Genomic DNA, 19,400 nt, shown 5'->3' with positions numbered 1-19,400 from the left:
GAGAGTGAAAAAGTTGGCTTAAAGCTCAACATTCAGAAAACGAAGATCATGGCATCTGGTCCCACCACTTCATGGGAAATAGATGGGGAAACAGTGGAAACAGTGTCAGACTTTATTCTTCTGGGCTCCAAAATCACTGCAGATGGTGATTGCAGCCATGAAATTAAAAGACGCTTACTCCTTGGAAGGAAAGTTATGACCAACCTAGATAGCATATTCAAAAGCCAACAAAGGCTCGTCTAGTCAAGGCTATGGTTTTTCCTGTGGTCATGTATGGATGTGAGAGTTGGACTGTGAAGAAGGCTGAGCACCAAAGAATTGATGCTTTTCAACTGTGGTGTTGGAGAAGACTCTTGAGAGTCCCTTGGACTGCAAGGAGATCCAACCAGTCCATTCTGAAGGAGATCAGCCCTGGGATTTCTTTGGAAGGAATGATACTAAAGCTGAAACTCCAATACTTTGGCCACCTCATGCGAAGAGTTGACTCATTGGAAAAGACTCTGATGCTGGGAGGGATTGGGGGCAGGAGGAGAAGGGGACGACAGAGGATGAGATGGGTGGATGGCATTACTGACTCGATGGACTTGAGTTTGAGTGAACTCCTGGAGTTGGTGATGGACAGGGAGGCCTGGCGTGCTGCGATTCATGGGGTCACAAAAAGTCGGATACGACTGAGCGACTGATCTGATCTGATCTGATCTGAGCCCACAATGCAGTTGTGCTGAAGGACCACAGGTCTAAGGAATATGACACTTCCTAAGGATCTTCCCCTGCTTTTAAAATCTCAAGTCTAAAGTGCTCTTACATCCACAAATGAACCTTAAGAAGTTCTTACCTTTTCTTTCCTTTCTTTTTTTGAGGGAGTGGAGCCTCTGCTCTGGGTAAATGTGTCTTAAAAATAATTCAAAATTTCAACCTCTAACGCTACCTGACTTAACGACCGTGGTTCTCAAAGTGTGGTCTAAAGACCTCTGAGGGACTTCTGAGACACTTTCAGAGGTGGCTCCTGAGGCTAAACTTATTTTTTTATAATAACAGTAACATGCTATTTTCAGCTTTCCCACTCTAGTCTCTCATCAAAGTACAGTAAAGTTTTCCAGAGACTGTATGACCTCTGACATAGTAAGAGACTGCAGAAGCAGCTAGAGAAGCTGTTTTCTATTAAGCCAGACATTAAAGAGGTGTGCAAAAACATAAAACATACCACTCCTCTCTCTCAATTTGTTTTGGAAAATCTAGCTGCTTCCCATAAAATCGCTAATTATGTTAACATGTAATGAGTTTATTTGTATTATTTTTAATTAAGGATTTTTAAGATTCTCGTTGTATTTTCTAATAAGCTAAAAAATCGATAGCTTAAAAAACACAAAACCCAAAGCTCTTTGGAGTCCTAACTATTTTTTTAAAAAAACTTCTTCTACTGTATGGGGTGTAGCCGATTAACAATGTTATGACAGTTCAGGTAACAGCGAAGGGAGCAGAGGGGTGCTGAAGCCAAGAACGAACCGCTGCTTGAATTTTTTGCCTTTTCTTCAAAAAACCCAGCAGAGGATAGTTAACCCACTCCTCTGACTTCAGCGACTGTCATCTGAGTCTCAGAAACCTGGGTATCAGGAAGGTATCCCAAACTGATTCCGTAAGAAGCGTCTAAACTCTCAAGCTACCAAATTTTCGCGAGGTGTAGCTTCCTGACTTCTCTGAGCCTATTTCGCAAACGTGAAAAGCGGGGTCTGCAACATTCGCTGTCCAATATCCTTTCCACTTCTGATAGTCTACTCTTCTCGTTCCTGTCTCTGCCCTGACTCATTAACTTCTGTTTTATCCTGAGAGAATTCGAGATAAAATCAGCCCTTTTCTCGCCACCTTCTTCCAAACAGCGGGTCAAGGTGCGAAATAAATATCGCAGAAAATGTGAAGAATGACAAGTGGCAATCAGACGTAATGGTAACTGTCCCTGTTAGGCCGCCTAATCCGCGTAGCGCGCTCCTTACCTGCCAGAGACGCCGGCCCAGGGCCCCAAACACCGCTCGCACCGCCATCTTGCCGTTCCCGCTCCCCAGGATCGCTTCCGTGGTCACAGAGGCGTCCTCTGACCATAGAGTTCCGCAGAAGGAGAGAGTGTATCCTTGTGTTCCGGCACAGGAACAACCATAGAGACGTGATTCCACGCTCTCTTAGAGTGAACACAGCCGGCTTCCTTCAGGTCCTAACCTGGCTCATCCGCCTTCTTATTATAGCTTCAGCTTGTTTCTAGGTAGTTACCGAGTTCCGTCAGCGCTTTCCTTTTGAAATCGTTTGTCCTTTGCAGTTCCTGTTTTGTTGGAGGTAAAAATAACCACACGCTTGGAACAAATGTATTGACAGTGGTTATCTCTGAGTTGATGGTTGATTGATAGTTGATATTTCTATTATAACGGAGCAAAGTGTTTGTGTGCCTGTGGCTCGCAAAAAAAAAGCAGACTGACAGTGGGAGGTTGCAGGGAGTAAGGATTTATTGCAGAGCGCCAGGCAAGGGAGTATGAGCCAAGCCTCAGATCCAGTCCATGTTTGTCTTTGAGTTAGGGTTTTCTTGTCTGTCTGTTTTTTTAAAGGGGAATAACCAGGAGGCTGGGTTTAATCGTCTTTTGAGTCATAGTTTTGAGAGTCAGAATTTCTCTGGTTTAGGATTCCCTGGTCAGGTGGTCCACGATTTGGGGTCTGATACTCACCTTGCCCTGGAGAAACAATCAGCGTTTGTAACTTAGAGGTGACAGCTGTAACAGCAATAGCCTTGGTAGGCTGCCCAGTGTCCTTTTCAGAATCAAGCTCCCTCTTTCAGTTGTGCATTCAAAGTTGGCTGGTCCCTTTTAGACAGTGGAGTTTTCCTAGAGCTCTCCAACTCTGGCTGCTTCTAAAGCACCTGTCTCTGTTCTGGGATGGCTCCTCAACCTGCCTCTGCTGCCTTGAACAAGCTGAGTGAAGGTTCTGCAGCAGCTGATGATGGTGACATTACAGCCTGCAAACAACATTTCCCTATGTTACTAATTGGATCCTCACAAGATGACGTACATTTTATCCCAATTTAATAAGTGAGGAGACAGGCTCAGAGATGAAATGACTCAGAGTCATGTGGTGAATTTGAACCAATAACCAGCTTCAACATCCTAGTTCAATGCCTTTTCCACCCCTGCGGCACCTCTGGAGTTGACTCTGTGATAAGGTCCAGTTCTACTTAAGTCTCTAGGATGTGAGGCATAGGGGTCACTGCTTCCCTATGCTCCTGCAAGAAAGGAGTTTGTTTTTTAAGACTGAGATGGCCTTTCCTACTCCTGAAACTGGAAAAGTGGGCTCAAAACAGCCTTGGGAACTGGATGCCCTCTCCACCCCTCTGGCCAAATATGGTCTCTTTATGGATGGCCTTTGCTTACACATTGTGTCTGCTCCCTCAGATTTCTGCCTTGCACGTGACTGCTGCTTGCCGCTTTGGCTCACCAGGTTTCTCCATTCATACTCTAAAATATGGGAATTGGATTTGGGCCCCTTGTTTTCCAGGGCTAAACTGTGTCATCAAACAGACTGTGGCCCTACTAACTTTTGGTTAGGTGCCAGCCCTGTACCAATTAGCTGGGGGCAAGGTGGGAGTCATTGTGTGGGGCTAACTGGGGTTTCGCCAACAGTGGGGTTGTGGACAGGGTCTTTTGGGATGGTGTGTAGGCATAGACAGTGCAGGTTTTTTGTTTTGACACATTAAAGTTCTTAGTTTATTAGCATGGACAGTGTTCTGAAGCTTGGCCAGTCCATTATAAGTCCTTTCCCTTTGGTGGCTCAGATGGTAAAGCATCTGTCTACAATGTGGGAGACCTGTGTTCAATCCCTGGGTCAGGAAGATTCCCTGGAGAAGGAAATGGCAACCCACTCCAGTACTCTTGCCTAGAAAATCCCATGGATGGAGGAGCCTGGTGCAGGCTACTGTCCATGGGGTTGCAAAGAGTCTGACATGACTGAGCAACTTTACACTTTCACTTTCTCTATGAATTAACCCTTCAAACCTCTGAACTAGTGTAATTGAACAGGAGATCAAGTGATTCTAGATGGTTGATGCAAGTCTACCTTGCTTTATATCCAGGAAAAATGTGTGTGCATCAAATATTTCTAAATTAAATCATACTTTGATTGCACCGGTTGTGCTGTTTTAAAAGACAGCCCTTCTCCCTTGATTGTGCTGGTTTCATGGTTATACACTTATCTCCAAACTCATCAGGTTGTACACAATAAATATCTATAGCGTTTATGTGTCAAACGTGCCTTTAAATAAAGTGGTTGGGAAAAGAAGAAATGTCAAGACCGTCAAAAATAAAATTACAGAAGCAGCGGAAGTAATGACCCCAAACAGCCCAAAGAGCGATCCGTGTTGTATGTTAAGGGTGTGTGTGCTGCAGTGTAGATCAAGCATATGTGACTGCTTGGCCTTTACATTCAAAACAGAAACATTAAACACATCCCTTGAGGGATGGCTGGAGGATAGATTTTTTCAAGATTCTCTCTCATGTAAAGTAATAATCAGTCCTTTGGCTCTCATATACAGGGATATCTGAGACTCAAAAATCTATTATCTAAATAATAAGATACTAATATTAGATTAATAATAATATATTATCCAGATTCTTAACATGACTTCCTAATTATGTTTTGCTTATGTCAACATTAAAACTCAGCCTCAGTCTCCAGCTGGCTGGCTATGACCAAGGAAGGTAGACTGGAGGCCTGTGGAACTAAGAGTTGACTTTAGGTAAACTCAGAAGAGGTTTTATGTACACATACACGCACGCAGATAAGCATACCTGGAAGATTAGAGATAATCAATTTAACAAATAGTTGCTGAGCACCTATTGCAAATTGCTGTGACTATGTGGGTGATGGAGAAGGCAATGGCACCCCACTCCAGTACTTTTGCCTAGAAAATCCCATGGACAGAGGAGCCTGGTAGGCTGCAGTCTATGGGGTCGCTAGAGTCGGACACGACTGAGCAACTTCACTTTGACTTTTCACTTTCATGCATTGGAGAAGGAAATGGCAACCCACTCCAGTGTTCTTGCCTGGAGAGTCCCAGGGACGGGGAAGCCTGGTGGGCTGCCGTCTATGGGGTCGCACAGAGTCGGACACGACTGAAGTGACTTAGCAGCATGTGGGTGATGGTGAGATGGTTCAGTAATAGTAATAAACCATGAGCTTTGCTCTTCCCACTGGTGGACTTGGATCTGTTCCCAAGACACTATATGTTTTTTTCAAGTATTAAATGCCTTGGCATGCAGGCAGGAATGATGTCACAGTCCTCTTTGTCCACTCAACTCCCCCGTGTGTAATACAGCATAGAATAGTGCCTGCTAGATTTGTAATGAATGAAAAACTTAAAATCTTCAGATTGGACACCTGAGCCTCTGGAAGCAGAATTTAAATGTCCAACACTGGCTAAACGCAGTGTTTGTAAAGGAAGAGCTGTTTTCTTTGGTACAGGACCAGAATTGCCCAAATTAAAAGTATAAAATCCCCAAAGCATGTAGAGGATCAAGGTCTCGAACAGCTATGCCCCACTTAAATCAAGTTCTGTATAAAATCCAGAATTTCAGATTTCTTCCGAACTTTGCTGTTGAGTATTAAAAAGTAAACACACCTTTTAGAATTTGGAAATTGAGATTAGCCATGCCTATAAATCAGGGTGGGCTGGATTTTGTTGGCGGTTCCTTGTGAGATAACTCGTGTATTACTGAACTGCCTGAAACGGCACTGTGACTGCTGCGGGTTAGAGACCATCAACCCTTCACATGGCTCATCCACTGCTTGGAGAAGCAGAAATGTTCAGCTTGGCCTCCAGAGTGGGGGTGGGGGCACTTATATGAGCATTAGATCTGATCAACACCCCTCTAAACCGGTCTCTAGAAACCAGCTAATGGTAAATTAGCATTGAGAAGTCACTTCAGCAGCTAAAAAAGAAGGAATGTTAAGCCAAATGAAACTCAAAAAGATAACATTTTATTTTCAGAGCAGCTGATGCAGTATTGAATCAGGTTTTCACAAATAAATATGACAGTGTCTATTTGGTTACATCTCTGATGAATGCCTATCTATAAGAACTGTAATAAATTTCTGAGAAGGCTAATGGCTGGAAACTTTTAAGTAAAATTCTCCTGGCTTCCTGAAAAATAGTATTGTGGCAATTTAAAAAAAAATGCTCATCACTCAGGGGGAACCAACCTAGAATGCCCTAGTTGTTTTTGTATTTTAAGGAATGCAACTTTTGAGGACAAGTCTATAAAACATCTTTATTTATTTGTTACATATGATGTTTAAATATAACTTTGCTTTCAAGCTTCAAACTTTTTTGTTAAACCCCTGGGAAAATAAGACTTTTGGTTCACCTTAACAAAAACTGACCTAGGAAGAAACATTTTTAGCAAAATGTATTATAAAATTCACTAGAAAATACTGTCCTCTTTTTTTGCCAAAATGTTACATAAAATCCTTATTAAAAATACACACGTTACAAAAGAAAAAGGTATGAATATGCTATACATAGTGCTTTTGATATGGACCAAGGGACCTGCATTCCCAGGGAAAATACAGTGAAGCACATTAGATATTATGATGTCAACTAAAAATAGTGCAAACCGGAATAAATTACATCCTAACATGGCAAGGCATGCAAAACATTTCCTGCGAATAGAACACAACGAAGCCAGAACAGGAAGCAATCACAACCACCATTTAAAAATGTTTTCGTTTTTATTACATTAATTTTTTTCAAAAATACTTTTCTTTACAATAGAACTCCTAGAAAATATTTACAACCTTCCTCTAATAAAATAGAACAGCAGTTAAATATATTTGAAAATAAGATGGGTTTTTCCATAAAATATATCTTTTAACTTTTTATATACAAGCTTTCTCAAAGAGGTCTAAATTCACTAATGAAAAACTATCTGATAGTAAACAGTAACGGGTTGAAGACATAAACCATCGGGAAGAAAAGTTCTTTGGGGTAAGGAGAGATGGGGGTGGGGAACTAAAACACAACACGTACATGCAGGCAGAATCATTTCAGAAAAAAAATAAGTGCAATATTGTACTATGAAGTCAATCCTCTACGCTAATACTGTGAAGAAAAAAACTAATTCAGCAAAGTGAACTGTCTCGTCAAGGAGGAGTTCTTTGGTTATTTCAAGTCAAAAATGCTTAAGGTATACTGCATGGAAAGTCAAAACTAAATTGTGCATTATATTTTTGCCTTGGCAACTCAGTTTATTTTAATGTTTTAAACTGGAACAGCCGGGCAAATCTCCAAGCAGAATGCATACATTTGCTTTATAAACATTTTTCCTGGGTGTCTGCTCCTTTGCCAGATAAACTTTCAGAGATCCACAGAACCCTTCCAGAACCCTCTCATATACCCACGTGTGGAGGGAAGTAGTCACTGGGCAGATGGGATCAGCTGGTATTACACTTAGTACGGTTCTCAAATAGTTCTGCCACAAAGCTGATGCCCTGCCCAGGCAGTTCTGAACTCAAACACAGAATAACTTGTCAGAAATGGCAGCAAATGACACGTTATTTCCCTCCCTAAAAAAAAAAGGTAAAGGAAACTTGCAAGACCTCTTTTTTTCTGAGAACAGAAATGATGGCATGAAAGGAACCATTGTATTGATCTTCTGTCCATGGCTTTCCTGAGATTCAGAGGACACTGCCTGCGTGGGGCCGCTGTGGGTCGTGGCTGCCCGCTAAACGCTTTTGCAGAGACAACGTAAACGATGCTTTGTTCCTATCCTCATCCTTCCACTGACATCCTCCTTCACGTCAAGCTAGTTACTGTGTCAGCAAAGTGCCCTGGCAGGGTTGCCACGCCTGCAGGAGCTGGGGCATCAGCCTACCTGGGGTGGGGGAAGGCCGGAAAGCCCCCTGCTCAGAAGTCACCAGCCAGACGCGTCAGCTCTGAGCTGGGACCGCATTCCAGTCTGAAGGCGTGCACTCGTTTGCCCTGACGGAGGCCAGAGAGCAGTCTGACTCAGCTCAAAAGCCTGAGCTGAAAGCCATTTTTGAAGGATTACAGGTTTAATACCGTCAAGTACAAACAGCAGCCCTGCCGGCAGGGACAGGAGGCAGAGCAGAGTTATGTCGCTTGGAGAATTCTAGAAGAGCTTTGGTAAATGACTTTAATGAAAAATTCACTGTTTGAATGCAAACAATGGAGCCAAAGGGGCATCTGAAACTGTTTTTGTTGGCCTTTAATGCTATTTCCCTTGTATTCACCATCAGATTTGCTAGAAAACCCAGAGTTAGGAAAACTCAGAGTTAGCGTCAAAGTAAACTTCGGTCCTGCACAGATGCGTAGCAGCAGAATCCCAGTGAATCAGGTTTCATAGTGCTTCCAAGTGGCACAGAGTAACTTGGAACCCCACAGACCATTAACAGTGTGGCAAAAAGGAACGGGCTCTTCTGAGCTAGTTTTTGGGCAAAAGAAGACTGCTTGGCATTCTAGATACTTTAATCTGTGCTCCTTGACTATCTTCCCCTAAAAACAACCCTGGCAACTTAATAGTTGGGGTTATTTTCCTCTAGACGGACTTGCAGTCAGTCAGCTCAGGCCAAAGTATGCCTCTGCCAATTGGTGAATTGGAGTCAACCGGTCCTCAGGGAACTGGGAAGAGGACACGCTTGCTCTATGAACCACCTTCTCAGTAAACCACTGTCCGGGAGGGAAAGCCTGAAATGATACAGTACTCAGTTTTTAGAGCCAGGCTGAGTGATGGGCAGGGCAGGCAGAAAAATTATTTTTACATTTGGTCAACTCTTCCAATGATGTGTATGCTGGAAGAAAGCCGTGGAACACAAGGCTGACTTTGCTCACTGGAAAGCTACATCCTAGCAGGGTCTCCCAGCAAAGATGCCAAGTTCACTGCCAACTGTGGAATGAGGTCAACACAAAAATGACTGTTGGTGGGGAAGGATGGTCCAAGACCCCAGCAGAAAGAAAGCAGCCTGCTTTACACACACACAAACACACACACACACACACTCGCTCACTCACGCAAGCTTTGGGACAGAAGGCAACCAGGATGGTTGGCATCTAAAAAGCAAAAGAACATGAATGTCAAGTTCATTCCCAGCCAGGAATGAGTTCTTGGGAATGTAGCCTAGCCCAGATGAAACACATCTTAAAGTAGAATTGTGCCAATTATTTATTCCCCCCAACCGCCCATAAAAACAATTGTTTTTAAATAAAAGGAAAAGAAAAAACCGATTTGTTTCTAAACCTGGAAAAAAAAAAGACCACTTTTTAAACAGGTAGTTTAAAATGATTACAAAACAAGCGGGCAGTCCCAGTGTCCTGATGAAGGAGGCTGGAGGCTGTGGGTTTTCGCTGTCTCAAAGAGACACGCGGGGCCTTTAGAGTTCCGTGTCACCCTGAAGCAAAACTGAAGCCTGATCATCCAGGAGGAGACCGGTGTCCACAACCTCGGCCTCTGCCATGACGCCTCCTAGCTGCTGGACGACGTCGTCGTCGAGGAGGTCCACATCCTTGATGGGTTTGATCAGACTCAGCTGGTCCAGGGGCAGCAGCCCCTGCGGCCCCACCGGCCCCGTAGTCCTCTCGATTGTGGCTGCCATCTCGGCCGCGAACGCCGCCTTCTGCGCTTTCTGCCTCTGCTGTTCCTCCTGCTGTCTGTGAGTTTTCATGTGTGCATTTCGGCTTTTGATCTTGAAGAAGACTCTATAAAAATGAGAAAAAGAAGCATGAGACATTTAGAGCATCAGAGTTCTTGGAAATCCAAGGGGTCCTAAGGGAACAGTGGGTGTGTGGTCTGATGCCTGCTTTGGGGTGGTGTGACAGTGTTCTGGTCTCCTTAGCTCCCAAGACCTCCTCCCCCAGTGACGTGTCACCTCTCTTCTCTCCAAGGGAAGAAGATGGGGACAGGAACACATTTATGTGTGTTGGGCTTTCTCCCTGTGACAATGGAGGATGAATTCTCAAAGCTTTCCTGTCCATCTGTGGCCTGGGCCCACGCCCCTTTCCCTCCTTCTCTTCCCTCTTTCTATCTCCATTGCTAAGTAAGCCCTCTCAACCAACTGAGAATCCCCAAATCATGCAGCCCAGCTCCGCTGGTTCCCACCATAAAACCACCCCTCCCCTGCCTCTGGCCTCCAATCCTGTTCTTCCTGTCAAAATTCCAGGGGGTCTCTGCAGACACGGACTGCTCGTCCGTCCTCCACACTCTCCAAGTGGAGCACCGTCCCCTGTGCTCAGCCCGAGTGCTCGAGATCGCTCGCTAGTAATTGTGTGGCCAAATCCAACAGCCCCACCTCGGTCTTCACTGTACTTGACTTCTGCACCGAGCAGTCCTCTTTACCCAAGATCCCTTCTTGTTTTGGCCATCATATATCACAGTTGGCTCCTGTTAGCTTTCGAATGAGCAGTGGTTCTCAGCTGAGGGTGGGTCTGCCTCCCAGGGAGTAACGTCTGGAGATATTTCTAATGGTCACAGTTGGGTGGTGCTGGCACTTCTGGCTTTGAGTGGGGTAGAGGCCAGGGATGTCACTAAACATTCTACCATATTGAGGGCAGGCCCTCTACCCCAAACAAGGAATCGTCAGACCCAGGTTGAGAAATCCTGGGACGAGGGGTCTGCCAACCACGGTCAGTGGCCAAATCCCATACGCTGCCTGCTTTTGTAAATAAAGTTTTCTGGGAATACAGCCATGTCTCTCTGTTTATGTATCGTCTATGGCTATTTCTGCACTAAAATGGCAGAGCTGAGTAGCTGTGACAGAGACAGAATGGCCTGCAAAGCCTAAAATATTTCTCTCTGGACCTTTTCCAGAGAACATTTGTCCAGAGGTGAGGCTGCCTGTTTTAGGGGAGGGTGGGTAGCATAAATATTCATTCCTGAGCTCATAAAGGAAAAAAAGACCTGATTTGTAAGACCTGTGTCTTAGAACAGAGTTGATGAATCACCACATGACACTGAAAACTGTCTAATGTGATGAACATAATTTCAGCAGCTAAAAGAAGCATTCTGCAAACATTTGCCTGATGTTATTCTTAGTGTGGAAAACCATAAAAAATATTTTTATTTTCCATAAAATCTTAACTGGAGTTATGCTTGAAAAAGATCCCAAGCAACATAAAAACAGGACAAGAAAACAGCGAAAGTCACTGAAAGAGCCGGAAACACTTAGTTCTGGTCGTTCTGTCCTTTGCTGCCACCTAGTGGAGTAAGGCGTTGCTGCCTGTCTGGGGGAAGTGAGCAGAGGGTGCTGGTTCCCTGCAGAAGACACTGGTGTGACCCTCTTTTCTGCCTCTCTCTTCCACCCCAGGGCAAGTAGATGGAAGTCAGACTAAGGAGGTTTCATTGTTCCAAGTAAATAAGGCTGATGGTCAATCCAGGGGCTCCCTTATTTCTTGGTGACATGAAGATGGCATCATGCCCTGGCTCTAGAGGACATCAGAGCCCCGAGGAGGGGGCCCATCCTAAATGTCTCCCCATCTCTGCAGGAAGAGAGCTGCTGGTTCCAACTCACCTCGCAGGTGCCACTGACCTAAGGCTAAGAGTACGTACTGGGCTGAGGAATAAATTAATACATGTAAACATCCTTTCAAACAATGTCAGGCAAGCACTGAGTAACTGATAAATGGAAGCAAAATGCCTGAAATATTCCATGAGGATGAATATTATAAACAGAGGTCCTCGGTGGCCTCACTCATATAACCAAGGATGTTCCCTTGGTAGAGTTCTGGCAGCTACCTGGTGGGTACCTCTCCAGGTAACCCTGTGTGTCTGCAGCATTGCAGGTTACAGGAAGAGCAACTTGGTAAGGCTCCTAAAGGAAGTCACTTGTGACAACCCCTCTTAGCAGACTCACTGAGAAATAAACTGGAATTCTATACCGGATGCTGTGGGAGGGGACTGTGTGTATCTTACCAGTGATAAATAAGCAAACAAAGCAAACCCATGGGATGGAACAGTGGTCAGACACCCAGGCTCTGTATCTGAACACTGACGGCTTCAAATCTCCGTTCTGCTCTTTCTGGGGGTGTGACCTGGGGCACATCAATTTAATTAATGTTCAGTCCTTATTTGTAAACCAAGGATAAAATAGTATCTGCATCACATGGAGTTTTTGTGTGGGGATTAGAAGAGCTCAGGCACATAAAGTATGTGACAAAATCAAGTGCTCAGTAAAGGTTAGCTGTTATTACTGCCCATTGTCAGTTTCGCCCTTTTCACTGTTTTAAATTATACTTAAAAGGGCAGAGATGACAAATAGGTTTTCTCTCATGGATCAAGTCTGATCAACTGGTTGTGCCTGCTTGAAGCATGAGGATTTAAAGGACTGAAAAGCATTGGAGTCTTAACTTAATACAGTAGCAAAGAGCGTAGCAATTGATTAGTGATGTCTGCCCCGGGTGCAGGAGTCATCAGTGGTGCTAGAAAAGCCATTTCTGCTACAGAGAGTTCCTGACTAGATGTTTTAGAGCCATTCTCAAATCACTGGGCAGGGATGCAAAGAGAGCAGTCCTGGTGAATATGGTTTCGGTGTGAAGGGAAGAGGTGGGAATCAGTCCCATCCATCATTTCTGGAAAAGAGTGAAGTTCTGTCACTAGAGATCTGCTCTCTGATGATGTCCATCCTTATTAGAGTTTCAGTTCAGTTCAGTTCAGTTGCTCAGTCGTGTCCGACTCTTTGCGACCCCATGAATCGCAGCACGCCAGGCCTCCCTGTCCATCACCAACTCCCGGAGTTCACTCAGACTCACTTCCATTGAGTCGGTGATGCCATCCAGCCATCTCATCCTCTGTCGTCCCCTTCTCCTCCCGCCCCCAGTCCCTCCCAGCATCAGAGTCTTTTCCAATGAGTCAACTCTTCTCATGAGGTGGCCAAAATACTGGAGTTTCAGCTTTAACATCATTCCTTCCAAAGAAATCCCAGGGCTGATCTCCTTTAGGATGGACTGGTTGGATCTCCTTGCAGTCCAAGGGACTCTCAAGAGTCTTCTCCAACACCACAGTTCAAAAGCATCAATTCTTCGGCGCTCAGCCTTCTTCACAGTCCAACCCTCACATCCGTACATGACCATAGGAAAAACCATAGCCTTGACTAGATGGACCTTTGTTGGCAAAGTAATGTCTCTGGTTTTCAATATGCTATCTAGGTTGGACATAACTTTCCTTCCAAGGAGTAAGCGTCTTTTAATTTCATGGCTGCAGTCACCAACTGCAGTGATTTTTGAGACCCAAAATATAAAGTCTGCCACTGTTTCCAATGTTTTCCCATCTATTTCCCATGAATTGATGGGACCAGATGCCATGATCTTCGTTTTCTGAATGTTGAGCTTTAAGCCAACTTTTTCACTCTCCTCTTTCACTTTCATCAACAGGCTTTTGAGTTCCTCTTCACTTTCTGCCATAAGGGTGGTGTTATCTGCATATCAGGTTATTGATATTTCTCCTGGCAATCTTGATTCTAGTGTGTTTCTTCCAGTCCAGTGTTTCTCATGATGTACTCTGCATATAAGTTAAATAAACAGGGTGACAATATACAGCCTTGACGTACTCCTTTTCCTATTTGGAACCAGTCTGTTGTTCCATGTCCAGTTCTAACTGTTGCTTCCTGACCTGCATACAGATTTCTCAAGAGGCAGGTCAGGTGGTCTGGTATTCCCATCTCTTTCAGAATTTTCCACAGTTTATTGTGATCCACACAGTCAAAGGCTTTGCCATAGTCGATAAAGCAGAAATAGATGTTTTTCTGGAACTCTCTTGCTTTTTCCAGGATCCAGCATATGTTGGCAATTTGATCTCTGGTTCCTCTGCCTTTTCTAAAACCAGCTTGAACATCAGGAAGTTCACGGTTCACATATTGCTGAAGCCTGGCTTGGAGAATTTTGAGCATTACTTTGCTAGCGTGTGAGATGAGTGCAATTGTGCGGTAGTTTGAGCATTCTTTGGCATTGCCTTTCTTTGGGATCGGGATGAAAACTGACCTTTTCCAGTCCTGTGGCCATTGCTGAGTTTTCCAAATTTGCTGGCATATTGAGTGCAACACTTTCACAGCATCATCTTTCAGGATTTGAAATAGCTCAACTGGAATTCCATCACCTCCACTAGCTTTGTTCGTAGTGATGCTTTCTAAGGCCCACTTGACTTCACATTCCAGGATGTCTGGCTCTAGGTCAGTGATCACACCATTGTGATTATCTGGGTCGTGAAGATCTTTTTTGTACAGTTCTTCTGTGTATTCTTGCCACCTCTTCTTAATATCTTCTGCTTCTGTTAGGTCCATACCATTTCTGTCCTTTATCAAGCCCATCTTTGCATGAAATGTTCCCTTGGTATCTCTAATTTTCTTTTCTTTTTTTTTTTTTAAATTTTATTTTATTTTTAAACTTTACAGAGATCTCTAGTCTTCCCCATTCTGTTGTTTTCCTCTATTTCTTTGCATTGATCGCTGAGGAAGGCTTTCTTATCTCTTCTTGCTATTCTTTGGAACTCTGCATTCAGATGCTTATATCTTTCCTTTTCTCCTTTGCTTTTCGCTTCTCTTCTTTTCACAGCTATTTGTAAGGCCTCCTCAGACAGCCATTTTGTTTTTTTGCATTTCTTTTCCATGGGGATGGTCTTGATCCCTGTCTCCTGTACAATGTCACGAACCTCATTCTGTAGTTCATCAGGCACTCCATCTATCAGATCTAGGCCCTTAAATCTATTTCTTATTTCTACTGTACAATCATAAGGGATTTGATTTAGGTCATACCTGAATGGTCTAGTGGTTTTCCCTACTTTCTTCAATTTCATTTAGGACATCAGAAGGACCATATTCTGAGTCAGAGACAAGGTCCACCTGCCACGATGTACCATGCCGACCCCAAGGATGGTATGAGAAAAAACTGGAGAGTCTGGGTTCTTTTTCTACCTGGAGACATTTTAGACTACCCTGGCCCAGACCCCACAGTGGCCTTATTCATCACACACTTAGATCCAGTCCCTGGCCAAATTCTACCTACTTGCCGCACTCTTTGCAGGGGAAGATGGTGGTGGGGTCTGTCTCGCCGCTGGTGGTGCTGTGGGAGGGTGAGCTCTTCACCGAGCAGTACCCACTCTGGGCACTGCCAGGCTTCTGCTTCCCAGAGGGAACAGTGCCCCGAGCTTTGGTCACCTGGTTGGTGCCACCATGGATGCGGGCGTGGCCGTTCAGTGCCTGCCGGGAGCTGAACACCTGGGGAAGAAAGGGAGTGACATGACATCTACAGTCCTGAAAAGGAAATTAGGGTTATTAGTTACTCATCGGTAGAACATGGGATACTTGAAACAGAGTCTAATGACAAGGCACAGGGGTTTTACATAAGCAAACTCTGGGCAAATGCCACAGAAAGCAGAGATCAAATACCACAACCACAAATGCTGTGCCAACAACAACAACAATCACTGTTACGACCAAAGACTGGGGGCTCAACCCAGAGCCTCCAACACACACGGAGGTCATTGGGCCATCTCCCCTCTGAATGCCTTATTTTTTCCATCTATAGAATGAGGGGGGTCTGAACCAGCTTTCCAATATTTTTTTTCAGCCAGAAACTTCCTTCCACTTTTTCCCCTTTATTTTCCCCTCCTCTTTCCTTTTTTTTTTAAACTTAAAAAATCTTATTCAAAAGCTCAAAGTTAAAAGCAGAGGTGCTCTGGCTGAAAGAGACAGCATCCCAGAACTGGGTCTATTTGCTCAGCTCTATCTATCTCCCCTAGGAATCCCTAGAAGCCTAAGAGACACGGCTCTGAGAACACTGATTAGCTGCTCTGCTCTATTCTATGTTATATCTAAGCCCCAGTCAGTAGCCCAGTGCTAAAGCCACATTTCAGACCCCCAAATTTCACTGCAGGATGATAAAAAGGGGAATGACTCAGTCTTTTGAAGTCTGCCGTAAAGCATGGTTTCCCAACCTCAGTATTGCTGACATTTTGGGCTGGATGACTGTTTGTTGTGGGGCTGTCCTTTGCATCATGGGGTGTTTAGCAGCATCCCTGGCCTCCACCCACCAGATGTCAGGAGCACCTCCCCAGATGTGACAAAAATGTCTCCCTCTGGACACTGCCAAATGTTCATGTGGAACAAGATCATTCCCCAGTGAGATTCACTGTTGTAAAGGGAAGTGATCCACCCCCTGAATTCCTAGAGCCCTGACTTCCAAATCGCTAAATGCACCAGCTAATGTGAGTACTCACTGAACCACCTGGCCACAGACAGTTGCTGTGTTAAGTTCATGAGTTCTGTTTATAGTCTTGCAGGGGAAAAAAATCTTTGGTTGATTTAGCAACCAAAACTTCCACGGTTAGGCAACGAATAAAACCAACACACCTTTTTTTCCCCCTGTTGTTTTTTTGAAGTCATGAAAAAACATTCATCCCGCTGAGCATTTTTGATTGGGTAAAGTAAAAGATGATTCCCCTCACAGTAAAGAATTTACTGTAGACCCAAACTGTGAACTGAGAAAGCAACCAATTTCTAAACAAATTCACCAAAAATACCGTCATTTAAAGTCACTTTTTGAATGGAAGTGTTCTATACAGTACGGTAATGATGGAGTGAAGCATCTAGGTCTTTAAACATCAAAGACAGAAACAAGCTAGCAATTTATGTTCTCTTCAAAGGTAATGCAAGATGTATATATCATTTTTTTTTTTACTTCTTAATTTTTTTCTTAGATGTGAATCAAGTAAATTTCAGCTTTATTTTTTTTTTTTTTTTTTTTAAATTTCAGCTTTAGAGTCTAAAATATTTGAAAGACTGCTGCTATCTTCATCTAAGTGACAGACTCAATAAACAGCATTCAATACACTCTGGAAAAGTGTGTTATCCTATGTAACACACAAGCAGAAATAAGCACTAACTTGGGGGAAACAGGGCTTCATATGAAATGAATCATATGTTCTAATTTTTTTTGCATAATACCTCTAGAACTTGCCTGTACAGTTGTGTACAGCTTTAAGAAACCTGATCTGAGAAAAGCTCAGCAACTCAGATGAGTAGGAAACCACTGGCCTGGAGAAGGAAATGGCAACCCACTTCAGTATTCTTGCCTGGAAAATTCCATGGACAGAGCTACAGCCCATGGGGTCGCACGAGTCGGACACAACTGAGTGACTTTCACTTCACAGGAGACCAGTGGATGACTGACAGTCCGAAGTTAACAATTTAAAAAATCTATTCTTCAAAATACACAGTCTTACATCAGCCAGTACAGATTCTGTAAGGCTTTAGCACTACGAATGATCAAATGGGAATTGGTTTTATTTTAGCAAGATGATGCTTCTAACGTACTTATTAATAAAAAGTACTAGGTTAAGTAATTAAACAGACACGCTTTCAGCCTGTTTACATGATTAATTTGCTTAGTAAATCTTTTTTTTTTCCTTCCCTCAAAGAGTACAAAGATAAACTTCAGCCAAATCTTTGTAATTATGCCATAAAAGGAGACTCCTCTGGGGGCTCTCTCACGGCATTCCAATGCATGTTTCCAGAGCACGCCTGGTGCGACAGCTCAGAGGAGTCGGGAGGCACCAAGAAACAGGAAGTGTGAGTTCTGGAGGCCAAGGCCGCTGCAGAGCCTGAATCACCTGCTTCCTGAGGCCAGGAAAGGACTTGCGTCCTCTGAACATTGGCAGTGTTTGACTCTGCTTGACTCCAGAAATATCTGTGGGCCAAACAAGTAAATGGATGAAAGAAAGAAAAGCCTGGCTACGTGGATTCTCTCTGCCCAGCTTTCACTGCTGGAAGAGCACCCTCCTTTGTAAAAGGCATCATCTCTTTAAGCCAGCTGTGCGCACGGCTCTCACCAGTCCCAGAGCCTCTGAGGACGCGGAGACACTTACCGCCCCGCAGTTGGGCATTTCACAGATGAAGGAGCCCGAGGGCTGGCCCAGGGCCTGCAGGGGCGGCCCCTCTGCGGGAGCCAGGACCGGGCCCTGCGGCGGCTCCGGGGACTTGGGCAATTCACTCTCCTCTTCTCTTGTGGATTTCCTGTCTTCTTCCGGATCCTCCTCCTCCTCTACCTCTTCATCTTCTTCACTCGTCTGGTGTTAAGGGAATACAAGAGAAAGGGGGAAACCCCCCCAAATGACATTTTTAGTGATGAACAGAACCCAGGGGCCAGCAAAGAGGGCCTGGACGCTGGGGCTGTGTCGGCATCTTTGTGCATGAGGGAGTGTCTGGCAGAGGCCTCTCAGAAGGGACAAGGTTGGTCACTGGACACCTGGAATTCTGAGAGCAACCAAGTCCCCGAGGCCCACTCTGGGTCCCCTCATCACTTACTTAAAAAAAAAAATGCTAAGGCAGACAGGAGAGATTTTTCTTTGTAGAGTTTCTCTCCCTTGTTGGAGACCAGTAGAACATGACATCGACCAAAACCCAGGCAGGCTGCCCCACTTGTAGCTGCTCTGCCTTCCAAGGGAGTAAGAAGGGTTTTCAAGCAGCAATGACACCGTGGAACTCCGTTGGGCAGAGACCAAAGCCCTATCATTTTTTTTAAGCTTACTACTTATTTTGGCTGCACCTGGTCTTCATTGTGGCTCGAGGGCTCTCTAGTTGCAGGCTTGATCCCTGACCATGGATCAAACCTGGGCCCCCTGCCTTGGGAGCGTGGAGTCTCAGCCATTGGATCACCAGGGAAGTCCCCATGTTTGTTTGTTTAATTAATTTATTTTTAATTGAAGGATAAATGCTTTTCACTATTGTGTCGGTTTCCGCCAGACATCAACATGAATCAGCCAGAGGTATACATATGTCCCCTCCACCCATGGTTTGTTTTTAAAGGCTTTCTATCACACTTCCTTGCAAGACGCCCAAGATATTGATTTGACCTTTGGCAGGCACATGACCCATGGCATTCTGATGCGTTCCTGCTCTGTTCTTGTCAGAATATAGGATCAAAGAGTGAACCACAATGGCTCTGAAAAGGGGCAGAAATGGAAGGGGATTGGTTATTTCCTTTTACTTCTCATGTTTTTTTGTTTGCTTGTTTCTGGTCATAGGCTCTTGAAGAAATGCCTTTCCAAGGCACTCTATAAAAAAGAACAAGAAAAATATTTCTATGAATAATTATCTTCTCTGCAACTGTGTCCCCTCCATCTACTTCAGAATAGCAACGAGATGAATTACGCAGAAGATCCTGACCATCCTTGAAGTTAACAAGACAGTTAAAGGAGCAGCCTGGAGGAGGTACTGGGTGGGCTGGGAGGGAGGGCAGGAACCCAGGCGGCCCTTTTATTGAACTGAGTGCCCTATTTAACAATCTCCATCCGCATGAGGAGGCGGGCTGAGGAGGGCTTGCTCCCAGGGCCTAGAAGGACTGAGGACCAAGGATGGGAACTCTGTGTTCC

The 19,400-nt window shown here is 44.4% G+C and overlaps 2 protein-coding genes across 3 annotated transcripts in view; both read right to left on the bottom strand.

Moving 5' to 3' along the window:
- The window catches only part of MRPS10 (mitochondrial ribosomal protein S10), a 14,431-nt gene extending 12,229 nt beyond the window's left edge, over positions 1–2,202 (bottom strand). Inside the window, exon 1 of one of the 2 annotated variants that reach the window (XM_010863169.1) lies at positions 1,992–2,202. In XM_010863169.1, the coding sequence (XP_010861471.1) occupies positions 1,992–2,039 (48 nt within the window). In that variant the 5' untranslated portion in view covers positions 2,040–2,202. The remainder of the gene's footprint in view (positions 1–1,991) is intronic. The other variant, XM_010863170.1, reaches the window with a different exon arrangement.
- Positions 2,203–6,026: 3,824 nt separating this feature from the next.
- Positions 6,027–19,400, bottom strand: part of TRERF1 (transcriptional regulating factor 1) — a 209,874-nt gene continuing 196,500 nt past the window's right edge. The window contains exons 18-20 of the mRNA XM_010863244.1: positions 17,895–18,095; positions 15,035–15,246; positions 6,027–9,742 (exon numbers count right to left, since the gene is read on the bottom strand). Of these exons, the coding sequence (XP_010861546.1) occupies positions 9,418–9,742; positions 15,035–15,246; positions 17,895–18,095 (738 nt within the window). The 3' untranslated portion in view covers positions 6,027–9,417. The remainder of the gene's footprint in view (positions 9,743–15,034; positions 15,247–17,894; positions 18,096–19,400) is intronic.

This window comes from Bison bison, unplaced genomic scaffold (genome assembly GCF_000754665.1).
Source record: "Bison bison bison isolate TAMUID 2011002044 unplaced genomic scaffold, Bison_UMD1.0 scf7180017864487, whole genome shotgun sequence".
Classification (NCBI taxonomy): Eukaryota; Metazoa; Chordata; class Mammalia; order Artiodactyla; family Bovidae; genus Bison; species Bison bison.
This window is presented reverse-complemented; position numbering and strand designations above follow the sequence as displayed.